General features: G+C 40.7%; 1 protein-coding gene across 1 annotated transcript in view; it reads right to left on the bottom strand.

The window, feature by feature from the left end:
• Positions 1-12,888, bottom strand: part of B4GALT5 (beta-1,4-galactosyltransferase 5) — a 158,978-nt gene extending 146,090 nt beyond the window's left edge. Inside the window, exon 1 of the mRNA XM_036750380.1 lies at positions 12,603-12,888. Within this exon, the coding sequence (XP_036606275.1) occupies positions 12,603-12,714 (112 nt within the window). The 5' untranslated portion in view covers positions 12,715-12,888. The remainder of the gene's footprint in view (positions 1-12,602) is intronic.
• Positions 12,889-15,227: the final 2,339 nt, after the last annotated feature.

Genomic DNA, 15,227 nt, shown 5'->3' with positions numbered 1-15,227 from the left:
ATAATTCACCATGTCTAAGTAAAAGCTTAACAGGTTTTACATGCTCTATCATTTATATTTCCTCATTCTTTAGCTCTCTTTTCATTTCCTGAAGACATTATCAACTAAAAAATTTCTCACAATCAAAAACCAGCCCCTCTCCTTGGTCCTCCAGGTCTCCCAAAGCTGGGCCCACAGCCTGCCTTTAGTTATCTTATCATCTGAAAATGAGTCTGTCTTAGTCACAGGGGAACTGTGGGGAGATAATGGGGAGTTTTGTGAAATATTCTTAGTTAACAGAGAATTGTTATAAGTGTTAGTTAATTGAGCTTTCTGATTGACAGATCTCAGTTAAAACTTTAATCTTGGGGTATCTAGGTGGCGAAGTAAAGCACCAGCCCAGGAGTCAAGAGGACCTGAGTTCAAATATGATTTCAGACACTTGACACATCTACTAGCTGTGTGACCTTGGGCAAGTCACTTAACCCCAACTGCCCTGCCTTCCCCACTCCAAAAAAACAAACAAACCTTTGTTCTTTCCCATATTAACCTTCTCCACCCCCTTATACATTGTCTTCCTAAGCTGCTGTACCTCAAAAAATTATCTGCTGTCAAACCTTCTGGTCATTGATTAATCTTCCACACTTAATTACTCTGATTCGTCAGATAGATTATATGCTAAAACCTTTCCAACTTATCAAGACTTGCCAGAGCTTTTACATACTCATTGCTAATTTGAAAATCCAGGGTCACCTCCATACCTTGAGGTACTGTCTACTGTTAGTAATAATAGTGCAAGATTATCCTCATTTGACATAAGACAAAACAGGCTCCATGAGGTTAAGTGTCTTGCCTATTACTGTCATGAAACTACCAGAAGTCAGAAAGCAGCTCAAACGCCAGTCTTCTGACTCCAAACCCACTACGCCAGGCAGCCTCCCAACTTAGCTAAAATAACCTTTCCCAAATTACTCTTGTATGTTAGAATCAACTAGAAAGCATTTTCATCCATACTAGCAATCTGATTTTCTAACACTTCTTCCTGGCTTTCATGGAGAGGTCAAAGCACAAAGATGTACGTTCATAAGGAGAAAACATTAAAGCTCTGGATGCTATGCTATCAGTCATGCTGAACAAAACGAACATCATCGACCAATGTAAGCCATGGGTTTCAATAACACCTTTCAATTAATGACACTGGAACCATTCTTTTAAAGCATTCATAGTACTCAATGGGTCTGTAAGGAAGGTATTTTTAAATAGCAAATATAGTTACCATTTAAAAAGTAAAGAAATATATGTTGGCAATTAAACTTATTCAAGCATTTCAGAAGAAAAGCAACAAAATCTAAAAGTAATCCCTTGCTCCAACAAGGCCACATTGCCTCAAACTGAGATCATCAATAATTTATGTGGAAAATAGAACAAATTGTCTTTTTTTTTAAAGGTAGTATTAGCTAACCTCTATACACAAAGTTACATGTTTAGAGAGAAAGACCTTGCTGGGGCATCAGAACCAAACTAAGAGCTTATAGCTAAGACTTTAGCAAACAGAATCAAATTTTAACAGGGATCACTAATAAAAGACTGATAAGTAAGATAAATCTAAGACAATGTAGCTCCAGATTACCTTTCCTGATTTACTTACACATAACTCCCCCTCACACGGTCCAAGTAAGCTGGCCTACTTACCTCCCACACAGGGCTTTGCATTGTCTGCTCCCCATGCTCAAAACACTTAGAACAAGCTCAACTCCCCTCTTCCTCTGAGAATCCCCAGCTTCCATCAAAGCTCATCTCACGTGCTAGTGCTTATATAGGCCTTTCCTGATCACCCCAGCTGCTAGGGCCTTCCAAAAATATTGTGCATATATTCTATACTCATTTATGTACCTAGTGCTTCTCTTGATAAAGGGAAGTTTGTAGTAGAAGAGATTGCATTCCCAGCACAAAACATAGCACATAGAGCACAGTAAGAACTTAATAAATGAATTCTTATTGATCACTATATAGAAGAATAAAAACAAGTATAACTAAAAGCCTTTCCCCAGTAGATGTGGTCAAAGGATATGAAAAAAATAGGGATCTCAAAATAACTACAAACTAGAAATGACCATATGAAAGTATATTCCAAATCATTAATAGTTACAACTTAGTAAAAATGACAAAACTTAGTAAAAATGACAAAACTGAGAACTGTCAATGTTGGAGGATATTATGGGGAGAAAGGAAGCACCACACACAGGGAGTGAACTGTGAAGTTATTGAAGAAATGCATTATGAAAGAAAGAAAAGTAACTAAATTGTTACCCTTTGACCTAGCAATGCCATCCTGGGCATATGCCCCAAGGCAGTTGGAGACAGAAGTAAAGGTCAAATACACCAAATACATCACAGCAGCACTTTTTTGTGGCAGCAAAAAAACTGGGAAAAAATGGATGACTATCAACTAAAGAATGGCTGAAAAAAACTGTAGTATACAAATGTATTAGAATATTATTGAGTAGTAAGAAATAAATAGTAGGAATTTGGAGAAATATGGGAAGATTTGTATGAGCTGATGTGAAATGAAATAACCTGAACCAGAAGAAAGCACTGAAGGAACACAACAATGTAAATTAAAAGATCACTAACAGGAAGCAACTGAAAGGGAACTCTGGGCAACTGAAAAATCACTAACTCCAAGAATTGGATAAAGAAACCTACCTCTCCTCTAAGAAGAGAAATCAGGGACTACTCTGGCAGAATGCCAGCTAAACTGTCAGGTCACTTCTAAGTTGTTTTCTTTTAACTATTTTTCTTCACTACAAGGGAGGGTTCGATTTAAACACTAGGGATTGAGGGAGAAGGCATTTCCAGAAATGATTGCAATGTAAAAACAAAAGATATCAATTAAACTTGCATTTTTAAAAATAAGTGACATTTTATTATTATTAGAAGCACTTGCAGTCATTACCAGGAAACTGGAATTAAAATGATTTGAAAAGTTTTAAAACTTTAAAATTTGCTTCTTCATTATAGCATACTGTAAAATAGAGGATTTTTTTTTATCATGGACCCCTTCTTAGAATCATTTTTGTTGCCTACATTCATAATCAAAAGAAATGCTAAATTTCAGTTAGAGGTTAGTGAAAATAAAGATATAATGTTTTCCCCCACCCAAGTTCATGGACTCCTTTAGAGTCCATGGACCCTAGGTTAAGAATCCCTGCTCTAAGCAATAACCGACATTTATACAGTTCTTAAAGTTACCAAAGTACTATCCTCACAATAACTGTGTGAAGTAGGTGGCCCAATTGTTAAGACCTCCATTTTACAGATAAGAAAACTGAGGTACTTACTGTTACCACTTGCTTAGCTAGGTTCACTCAGCATCAAAGCTAAGATGTGAACTTGTGCCTTATGGCTCCAAATTTGGAATTCTTTCCACTACTGCTTAACAGTTTTTTAATATATTGTACTGAAAGGAGCATGAGTTACATAATAAAAGCAACTCACATTTACATGCTGTTTTACAGTTTCTATATTGCTTATAGAAACTTATAGCACTGCACTCATGAAGACAGAAATCCCATCTTTAATACTTCCTAGCTGTGGAACCCCGGGCAAGTAATTTACTGTAACCTATGTTTCAGTTTTCTCCCCTGTAAAATGAGGGAGGTTGGCCTCCACGTCTTCGAAGGTCCCTTCCAGCTGTAAATATATGAACCTATGATTCCTCACAATAAAACTGTGAGGCACCACAAAAAGCACTTGGGCATACGAGCGTTTAACCAATGCTTGTTAAATGTTCAATGAATTTAACTGAAGTGTGATACAAAGAATTTTCAAAAATGATTGTACCTCTTTTGTTTAAAAAAAAAAAGGAATTAAAAAAAATCACTGGGGGGGCGGGGCACAGCAGTCCTCCCAACTCTAACTACTAGATCTAAAATGTATGTCATTTTATAGTCTTAGATGTCATTCTTGGTCTATTTTAAATAAATGTCTTTAATTCTTGAACATAACCAGGAAAACTCATTTCCCAACCATGGCCAAGGGGGAAAAAAAATGAGTAGGACCCGAAAATTTAACTAAGCCTTCTCTTCTTCTACTACTTGCAGATTAATGAGAAAGTTTTTATCTAGACATTTTTGCTTGCTTGCCTTGAGGCAAAGTGGGGAAAGGGAAAGTGAGGGAGGTAAGGTAGCATGGTACTACTTACTAGTTTAGCTCATTAGCTTAGCACTTCATCTGGAGGGACCTTAACTTCCTCATTTGTCAAATGAGGATAACATTTGTCCTACTTACAATCACAAAGTTATTGTGAGGAAACCACTTTATAAACTATATTAGGTAATATGTAAATGTGACTAGCTATTATTAGTCAGTCAATAATCTTTTATCACATGCTTACTATGTGCCAGGGTGTATGGGGTGTTCAAGGAGGACCACCACCTCTGGTGTAAGGACTTGCCAAGCCCTTTTCAGAGCTGCTTATCCAACTTTAGTGTCTACCTAGCACTTAATTCTCTCTCACCTGTGGCTCCAAGAAGCTGTAGCAAGTGCATCAGCCACACCCCAGTAAAACTGTCCTGGTAGACAGGGTAAACCAGGTTGAGGATAACCGACAGGCCTCAAAGCTGTCAGTAAGTTAGGGAGATGTCTACCCCAAGCATGTAAAGACTTCCCCTCCCCACCCCCACCCCCCTTGGAACTGGTGGATGAGAATACTTTGTTCCAATGGCCATGAAGGAGGCTGAATCGGGCACAGTGTAACGCTTAGGTTTTGGTCAGACATCAAAGATGCCAAGGTCATCCACTGCCCAGTTGTCCTGACTTTCGTCTTGCCATTGGACTTCAATGACTCTGGAAGAGAGAGTGAAGCTGATGACTTTGTGCAAATCTGCCTCACTTAAATCCAATTCACTCAGGCATCAAGACATCACCCTTTGATGTCACTGGCCCTCTTCAAAAATCAAAGAACAAAAACAACAGCAACTGTGTGCCAGGCACTGTGCTAAGTGCCAGAGATATAAACAAAGGTAAAATACAGTCATATAAATAACTGTGTATAAACAAGCTATGCATAGGATAAATAAGAAATGATCAACAGAAGGAAAGCATTAGAATTAAAGGACATTTATCATTATTATCTTTATTTTGTATCTCATAAGTGCTGCTAGATAAGGGTGCTGCTAGGCCATTAATAGTCTGATGGTAGTTTTCTACGTAATTGATAAATGTGTTTCAGGGACCTCCTCCCAAACAATGACCAGACAATCTTTCAGTCTCTAGAAATTACCTGTTAGCTCTAGTAACCAGGTGAGAAGATGGCAACACCACCCTGTCTCCAATAACTGCTTACCCAAGCTAACAATAAAGGAATAGAAAGGGATATCTGAGAGGAGGCAGCACTTTAAATTATTCAAAGTGATTCCCAGGCTTGGGCAAACAATGAATTCACAGGATCAGCAGGAGGTGAGACTATAAATAAAAATTCTTTCCAGCTCCTCAAGCTTTTTGGAATAAAAGCAAAGGCAGTATTCAGGTCAAAAGGTAAAATTAATTTGATTTTAACATCTAGCTTTACCTGAAAGACTGAGGGTAGGGCATGAACTAAGGCACACTCTCTTTGAGGCTGAGCAAAAAGGAAGAACTAAAGTGAAAGAGTTGCTTTGGCAAAACTAAAGGGATCCACCCACCCAGGGCTCAAAGACTTAAGGTGTTTTTGGCAATAGCCAAAACAGATTTCTTTTCAATTTCTAGCTCACATGATCAAAAAGGTATACTTCAGAGCAGAAATAGCTAGGAGCTCTGACATCTCACCCCAAAGGTCTTAAACAGGAAAAATTATACCTAAGTGTAATTTTTCCAATTCATCTCAAAGAAAGGCTGTTACCTAAGAAGTCCAAATGATTATGTCCAGACAGAGTTTGAACACACTGCTGATGATGATGTCACAGGCATGCCAGTCAATTTAAGCAAACAATATATGAAAAGTCTAAATTTACCAAAAAATTAGGAGACAATTGCTTTACAAAATGAGTCACCCATGTTTTATACTCCTCAAGACCCAGTTCCCACCCTCCTTTAGGAAGCCTCCTTTGGTGTCATCTTTTTTTTTTTCCTTCTCTCAAATCCCATGGCCCTTATAGTCTATGACACAATTTAGTACTTAAGTTTGTATGATTAATTTTCCTGAGGTAAATCTTGTTTCCCCAACTTGATTGCAAGTGTTGATACTTCTCAATCCTGGGTAAGTTATTTAAGTCCTTTAAACTTCAGTTTTCTTATTCTTAAGTAAAGTTGAAGTAACAAATCCACGATCATCTTCCAGCTCTAATAATGTTATGTGCTTCTTGTATCCCTGGCAGCAATTAGGAAGGCAAGGAACAATTCTACCTCACCTACTTTTATTTTATTTATTAAAAAGATTTACCTATAACTTTCCAGGGACCTATTGCATAAGTCAAGACACACCTGAATGTATGAAAACATCATCAGTTAGCAATGGATAACTCTGCTCATTGAACCACATAGTCTACATGGGGTTTGTGGTAATTTGCAAGCATGCCTTGTTCATATCATGATGGGATAATTGTAAATGTCATTAACTTCCCTAAGGCATACCTCATCTGTTGGCTTCAAATGATGCTTTAACTTTGTTCCAATGCTATCAACCACTTTTAAGTGCTTCCTTGACCTACCCTCATAGATTTGCCTCCCTTACTAATTTCCAGTTATAGTGTTTATCCCTTGTGGCAAGGTGTGTCCAACCCACTTTTCTTAGTATAAAAATAAAAAAGCTTTTCATAAGCAAGTAATCAGGAATTTAGCAATTTGTCTTGAGACCTCTAAGGAATTTCTACTCTCCCAGAAATTAGCACAGAGCCTAGAAAAGAAGGAACCCTTCTTCCTAATTCCCTCATACCTACGAACAAAATCTAAATTCATAGTTTTAGAGCTAGAAGTCAGAGATCAACTATTTAATCCCACCACTAAATTTTAAGATGAGAGTTGGAGCAAATGTTATACTTCCAATCCATGAGGCCCAGAACTGAAATTGATACTATTTGGAAACCTACTTTCACAGATCATCCAACTCTTGTGCAACTTCCCAAGAAAAGAATTTCAACCCCAAACCCAAGCACATTTTAAAAATAGCTATTCATGAAATAGGTAACTTCTCCTGGCTAAAAAAAAAAAAAGAAGAAAGCATCCACTTGGTTTCTACAACCTAAAGTGATTCTGTATGGGCATGATTGAAACAAAGTTGGCAGACACTAGATTTTTGATACAAAAATATTTTATTCCCCTTCTCTCAAAAAAATAGTTTATAAACTTAACTGCTGAGGCTTTCAGGTCATATTTTTTTCACCTCTCACCTCTCCTCCCTCAAATTTTTTTTCTGTTCCCACACTACATTTAATGAAGTCTTACAGTTTCACTAGCTATTGCAGATGCTATTATATGATTAAGTTAGATGTATACAGAGAGTTACCAATGTATATATTGTACCTTATCTAGAATTATTTAAAAATATAAGCTATACATTAAATAACTGACTATAATTCACTGGAAAGTTTACCCAAGGCATAAAGTTCAGCTATTCTAGAGGCTTTTTGCCTCAAACGAGGAGATACAACAAAGTCAAAAGATCTGCCCCAAATCATCCAGTCACAGCAAGTAGGGGGAACCAAGATTCCAATTAACAATGCCTTATTTCCAGCCGCTATATTCTCAAAAGATAACCTTTCTCTAGAGGAAAACCATTCAACTTTTCTTTCTTTCAAGAAGACGACATAAGAATAAATTATATGGGGGAAAAAGAGGAGGGAGCGGACTAGATAGGTCTCATTTTGGAACTATACCTTAATAGCTTAAAACTCCACTGATTCTGTAGGACCTATGCCCCAACTAACTCTCCTCTATTCATATTTTTAATCTGTACCAGGCAGAACCACTGAATTACAGAATCATGGCTCCCAAGTTCACTGATTTCACCTTTGTCCAAACAGCAGGCCAAGTTCAACCTAAGGAATTTTCAGCTTCCTAATAGACCATATGTGGAATTCCTATTAGCTGAATAGTCCATCTATATTAGTCCTTCATTACCACACAGAGCCTTCTTAAATCTCTCTCTGACTTTACATAGTAGTTACTTGTACACATCTTATCTCCTACAGCATTCTAAGTGTCCTGGAGGCAGGGAGTTCAATTCTGTTTTTGTATCATAGTATCAGTATCCCAGTTACTATGTGCCTTGTATATTGCAAGTACTTAAATGTTTGTTAAACTAAACAATTCACTGAATTGCAGCACTGCAAGTGATTCTAAAATGTGATTTTCTGCTTTTAGCAGTTTTCAAATTCTGTAACCTCAACACACAACACCACACAATATTAAGGCCCGACGCCTGGGATTAAGAAGCTTTCACTCTATTAGATCACATATTGCTATGAAAAAGCCACTTAGTTTTCTTCCTAAGAATTATAACCTTTTAAAGGCACAGCCAAATAGGAGTAAGGAATTTTGACCCCAGCAAAATTTATGTTAAGTGTGGATCTCATTTTAAAAGTAAAAAATATCTTTATTATACATATGCAATATTTCTATACTATATGAGACAAAAAGCACTATTTAAATATCAATGTTTGGCTCCTAGCACAATTAAAAAAAATTAAGCCCAAAACTCCCCTTCCCCCAAAACCCTTGCTCATGATTTACTGTCTAAACAAACTGTTTAACCTTTTAAAACAGTCAAGTACCCATACAGAAATAATGTGCAACTACAGAACTACTTTTGCCTCCCCCTCCATATTCTAACCACTATCTTCTTTCAGAGTCACTTTGACCAGTCTGAAACAATTATACATGAATTCTTTTTTAATAACCAAAAATACCCTCAGCCTCCAAAGAGATAGTTGACTACTGAAATCACACTTAACTAGATTTAGGAGTAAAAATGGCTGAATATTCTGTGCCAGTATTTAAGCTGGACACAGTGAGAAACCTGGTATTCCATGATCATGTTTAATAGGTTACATCCCAACAAAGTTTGGGAGGAAAGCAGATCTCCTTATTCCCATTTCACAGATGACATTGTAAAAAGTCTCAATTGACTATATGATCCAGGCTCACATATAACGGTGCTGGCATTAGATCTGAGAGCTTCCACATTAATAGTGTTCTGCTTATCACTCAACCACATTCACACATGGAGGCATCAGCACCAATAGCTTATCGTTGACATGATTCTTAAGTTTGTTTGTCTATTCTGAACACATGAACAACACATCTGAACAGATAAGTAGTCCTTATCCCTTAAACATATTTGAATTGACTACAAAACCAAAAAAGTGTTAACAGAGGAAAAAAGAAGCAGCAAAACAAAAATCCAGTAAAGAAATAAATCCATAAGTTTGACACTTTCTTCCATACTACAAAACTCAATTATACTTACTTATAAATTTAACACATCAATAATCCATTTTAAATGGCAGTTTAATTAAGACATTTACCTCTGAAATGTTTTACCATTTTTCCTTTCAATTCCTTTCTCCAGGTTATCTTATCCTTTTTTTTAAAAGTCTCTACTGTATTACTAGAGAGCAGTTTAATAATTCTAAAAATGGACATTTGAGGCCTTAAGTCCCTGATGAGAAATACCAATGTAGTAACTAAATTTAGCTAGATTTAAACCAAAAAGCCTCTGCATGCCTTTTTCAGTCTTCTCTTTTCACCTTTCAGTACTATGAACAGAATTAAAATTCTAAACAACTCAGTCTTTTAAGTTCAAGATTTTTTTTTAAATCCAACACTTGCATCTTTTCTCAGTTAAAAGTAATATGGGAAAATTCAGAAACAATTTTAAAATGCACAGCTTTATAAAAAAAGAACCACTCTAATTTTGCTAACTCAAAAATTTGGTGTTAAGGAATTTAAGTCAATTTTCAGTCATTTCTGTCAAAGAATTTAGTTTCCAACCTTTTAAAACAACATAGGGCTTCCAATCAACTTTTTTTTAATATGGCTGATCGAAATACTACAACCTGAAATACATGACACATTGTACACAAAAGTTGAGGGAATGAAGTGCTTCATATTTCCCTTTGTAATAAATTTCAAATGAATATCAGAGTGAATAGTGTCAAATAAGATACTGATACCTACCCTCAACTAGTATCACTAATTACTCAGCAATTCTTGTTCAGCAAATATTCTTATCACTTTTTCCTTTCCCTCCCCCACTTCCAAAACACACAACATTGGGTACTTTTCCATAAAAAAAGCACTTTTGACCCTGTTAAGGCAAATTAATGTCATCTACTTTATTTCCACTGAACATCGTCAAAGGGTTCTTTAAAAGCACAAGACCTAAACAAACACACACACAGACACAGACATACACACACACACACACACACACATATATACACCCCCTTACATAATCCCCAGTTGATAACATGAAACATCAATACTAACCATAAGGTGAAATATGCTTATTTTATTCAAAAGTGAGTGGGGGAGAACCTGCTGCTTTACTGGAAATTTCTCTATTCAGCTAGTTCGGTGTTTGATAATTCAACAGAGCATAGCACCAAATACCATAGTTCTAAAAAAGCTAAAGGGTTTCCCTATTTTAATTCCCAATCAGTTTCAGGTTCCCTTCCTTCGCAACACTATTTTCCTCCTACCCTAAATCAAATTATCTTAAAGTTTCCACAATAGCTTTCAATAAGCAGTTAGGAAAGTCAAATCTAACCTTTCTCAGAGTTCACAAACTAATCTCTCAGGGTCTCCAAGTCCACTTCTCTAGTACTAGAAAGTGCCTATTTGGGGGTCTAAGTCTTTTCTCAAGGACAAGCTTTGCTTCCAACAAAATGCTTTCATTCTTTTCTAGGAAATTTGCATTGGCTTAAGGGGCATGACTTAAAAGAAGTCTCTCCAGATCTACCTAACCCTAATTAAACACAATTAAAGTTTTCTGTCTAGAAGAATTTCCAAAAAGCAGTAGGACAAAATGAATACCCTTCTCGCCTTCGGTTCACCCTAGGCTTTTCTCCAAGAGCCCAAGAGCAAACTCATCTCACATGTCCAGGCCCCACCTCCACTACCCCAGCAGATACTGACGACTGATGCAGCACCCCTAACCTTAGCCTGAAGGGTGAGCAATAAAGGAAGTACAGATTATAGGCAGATATTATTGCCTAGAACCAGTCATCTCTCCATGTGGCTGGAAGTATGACTCCCCAAGAGGAAACTGGATAAGCCAAGGCCTCCCCGGACAGGAAGGGGAAGCGAGGGTGGGAAAAAAGATGTGTGCCCTTGTAGGAGGGCAAGAGAACTGAGAGCACCAAGAAATATAGGGCAGCAAGACATAGGATAGAAATGAAAGGACAAGCGGGAAATCCAAGGCAAGGTGCTTGAGGTATTCCAGAAGTGGAAGAAAGGATTTTGGAGTCTGGCCAAGACAGAGGCATCGGTCCGTGTGTATGCAGGATAGTCAAATGCGCAAGGATAGAGATATGTGGAGAGAGAGGACCAGGCAGAAGCTAGGTAATAGTGTGGTAGAAAGAAGAGGTCAGAACCAGACACGGATAAGAAGGAAGCCATGAGAGGAAAAGAAATGAAAGGAGGCTCAAAATAGACTGGAAAGGAGGGAGAGATAGAACAGAGGTGGGAGAATGAGGTTAGGAAAATAGAAGGGGTTGGTAGGAGAGGGTAATTGATAAGGGTTCAGGAAAAGAGCCAGCCTTAGGCAAGGTAACGGTTGGAAGAGAGAAGAAGAGAAAAAGGGATGTTGGTGGGAAAACAAGCCAGAGTAAAGGAAATGAGGGTTGAAAGGGGCGGGGGGGGTGGGGAGAGGAAGAACGAGAGAGAGAGAGAGAGAGAGAGAGAGATGAGTGAGAAAGGACAGGAGAGTTGGGAGGAAAAAAGGAGTGATCAGAGAAGATGGGGGAGCTAAGAAGATTGGAGTGTAAGGAGGAAAGGATTGGGGGAGAATGGAGTAGCAGACAAGAGTTTGAAAGGGGAACTCGGAGAAAAGGGAGAATACGAGAGGAGGAGTGTGAGAGAGAAGCGGGAAGAGATGGGGGGGTTCAAGAAAAGAGGGGAAATGGAGGTTCAAAAAACAAGGAAGAGATGAGGGGGTAAGAAAAAAGAGCAAAGGGATGGGAGATTCAGAAAAAGACAGGGAAGAGATGTGAGATCAGGAGAGGAAAGAAATGGTGGGGTCAGGAAAAGGAAAAGAAGGGGGTCAGAAAATGAGAGGGTAAAGAAGAAGGGGTCAGAAAAGGAAGGAAAGAGTCGGGGGTCAGGAGAGAGGAAGGACTGGACGGTCAGAATAGGAGAGGGGGGTCGGAAGGGCGAGTGAGAAAAGGAGAGGGAAGGGAAGAGATGAGTGGGGAAGGAGTACGGGGTTCGAAAGAAGATTGGATCTGGGGGGCCGAGCTAGGCGGGGAGTGGGAGGATGGAGTCGGGAAGCTCGCGCACTGCGGGTTCGAGAGCAGGGTCCGCGGAGGGAGCCCGTTGGCGCGTGTCCCCCGGGTGGGCCGGCCGGTGGAGGGGGCGCGCAGGGGCCGGGGGAGGGGGGGGGTGCTGTTACCAAGGAGACGCGCGGAGCCGCCTCTGGGCCTTACCTATACCCGGCGCCACATACACGAAGTAGAGGAAGGTTGAGGACAGCGAGAAGAAGAAGAGCGCGGCGAGCAGCGATCGGCGCGGGAGCCGCAGCCCCCGCCGGCTCCGCATGGTGCAGCCTGCCTGAGGGCGGCAGGGGCCGGGGCCGGGGCCGAGCCGGACGGCGGGTGTGGGCGGACGGACCGCGCCGCTCCTCACATCGGGGCCGCCTCCTCTCCCTCCGCCTCAGCCTCAGCCTCAGCCGCCACAGCCGCCGCCGCCTCCTGGCCGCTCCGTGCCCCCGCCGCCGGCCGCCGCGGGCCGGGCCACATGAACGGGGCGGGGGCCCGAGCCGCCCCGGAGCGAGCGCAGCGGCGAGGGCGGGGCCGGGGCGGGCCGGGGGCAGGTCCCCGGAGGCACTGTCACCAAATTCCGCTTCTCCTCTTCTCCGGCTCTAGCCCCCGACTGCGGCACGCAGGGGCCGTCCCCTGGCGATTACTCACCCTCCCTTCCGGCCCCCTACTCCCTCCTCCTCCTCCCACCCGCCTTCCTCCTAACCCTCTCCACCCCACAGAGGGGATCCAGGGAGTGTCGCTCAAAGGCGCTTCCCCGAGCTCGGGCGGCCCCCACCCCACCCCGCAGCCAAGGGGCCGTCTGCAAAGTTCATTCCTGCTCCTCATCCACTGCGGCACTTGGGGCTAGGGGCTAATTGGCCTCCCAGCTTAACCCACGGAGGTTTCCTTCAGCGCCCATCCTTTGGGCCCGCGGACCTGGGCGGTGGAAATGGTGGGAGGTGGGGTCTTCCAACCAGAAAAGCCGTAAGCGTATTGTAAATCTTCCCTGGGTCTTTCCCACTACCCCTTCCCTTTGCGCTGTCGGAGGGGGTGGGGGTGCGGAGGGGTGGGGGAACAGTCGGGGAACGTCACCAAATTACCAGCTCCTGACGACCCTACTCTGCCCGCCTAATGTATGGTGCGGCTGGCTCCAGCTGAACCCTCACCGAGCTTACAATTGATCTTGGGAGGACAATGCCTCCCGACCAAAGCCTGACAGTATAGAATCAAAGGTCACATTAAGCAGAAGCATAGATTCAAACGTAGAGCCGGATTTAACAGTGCAGTGAGCTGTCGGGAAGGGAGAGACCAATAATGGCTACCAATGAAAAAGTATTTACTGAAGGCTATTAGCCGTTTCCTTAACTACAGTGAGTAGCAGAGTTTCATGATTAACGTGGTCTTAAATTTTAACTTTTACAATCAATATGTTATTTAAAACGTGCTGATAACCATGCCTTAGATACTTTCAAACACGTCTGTGCATTCCATGATAGGTTAATGACCCCACATGAAAAACCAGATTATAAATAGAAGACCTTCAAAGGTCAATCAATACGTATTTATTAAGCACCTACTATGTGGCAAGTGTAAAAGACATCCGTCTTTTGTGTAAAAGACAGCCTCTGCTCTCAAGGAGCCCACAGTCTAATGGGAGGCAGAAACAGGAAAATAACTATATAAGCTATATACAAGATAAATTGGAATAAACAAAGGGGATTCACTAGAGCATGTTTTCGTAAGGCAGAAGTCCAGGGCTGAGTTCCAAGTCACTTTAATAGCCACAGAGCCTTGGACAAGTTACTTCATCATCATTGCTTTAGATAATTCAACATCTTCCTCAGGTCATGTTGTGTAGGTAAAATGAGATAATGTACAGAAAGCACTTTGTAAGTTTAAAATGCCATACAAATGAGAGGCACTATTATTATACTTTATATTTTCTCTAAACACTTGCATGTCCATAATCTTATTAGATCCTTAAAACAACGCTGAGAGGCAGGTAAGGCAGGTATTATTATGCCTACTTGACAGATGAATAAACTACAATGAAATTACTGTGATCTGATAGGGAACAGACTTTCCCCACGGAAGCATCACTTGGCCTCTCAGGCCGTAGAATAACTGAGTCAGAGAAGAAACACCAAAATGACATAAGGGACAGTGTGGTGTAATTGGGAACTTTAATTGTCACTGCCTCACTGAGTCACCTTACACAAGAAACTTTCTATCTGAACCTGGATTAGTTTCCCTATCTGTAATAGGAGAATGTCATATTAAATGGTCTTTAAGGGCTCTTCCAACTCTGGCATTCATTGTTCTAAGGCCCCTTTCAGTTTTAATGTTCTATATCCTAAGGACCAGTCCAGCCCTGGTGTTCTGTGTTTTAAGTTCCTTCCTACACACGTGTTCTAAAATCTCCATCAGTTCTAGTATTCTGTGGTCTATATTCTAAAGGCCCTTCCTGTTCTAATGCCATTCTATGGACTCAGCCTCTCTTTGCTCTCCAGATCAGTGACACTATGCTCACTGCATTTCTGGAGGCTTCCCATAGTCCAAACCAGGCTTGCTCAACAAATGCCAATGACCTCCAGAAAGTTTGGTCATCTTTATTTGTTGCTGTCAGCATCAGCACTAACAGACTTGCTGAGGGAAAAGAGAGATGTTTTCCCAGTTTGAGCTCTATCACTTTGGTTAAGAGATGGACTTGAAAAGGTAGGCTGCTCTTTAAAATTAAACAGGGCAGTTTGCTCCAGTCTTCTCCTAAAACTTTCCTTACGTTTGGACACCACATTGTATACTACACCTCTC

This window comes from Trichosurus vulpecula, chromosome 3, assembly GCF_011100635.1.
Source record: "Trichosurus vulpecula isolate mTriVul1 chromosome 3, mTriVul1.pri, whole genome shotgun sequence".
Lineage (NCBI taxonomy): Eukaryota > Metazoa > Chordata > Mammalia > Diprotodontia > Phalangeridae > Trichosurus > Trichosurus vulpecula.
The sequence above is the reverse complement of the archived record's forward strand: the minus strand, read 5'-3'. Positions and strand labels throughout refer to the sequence as shown.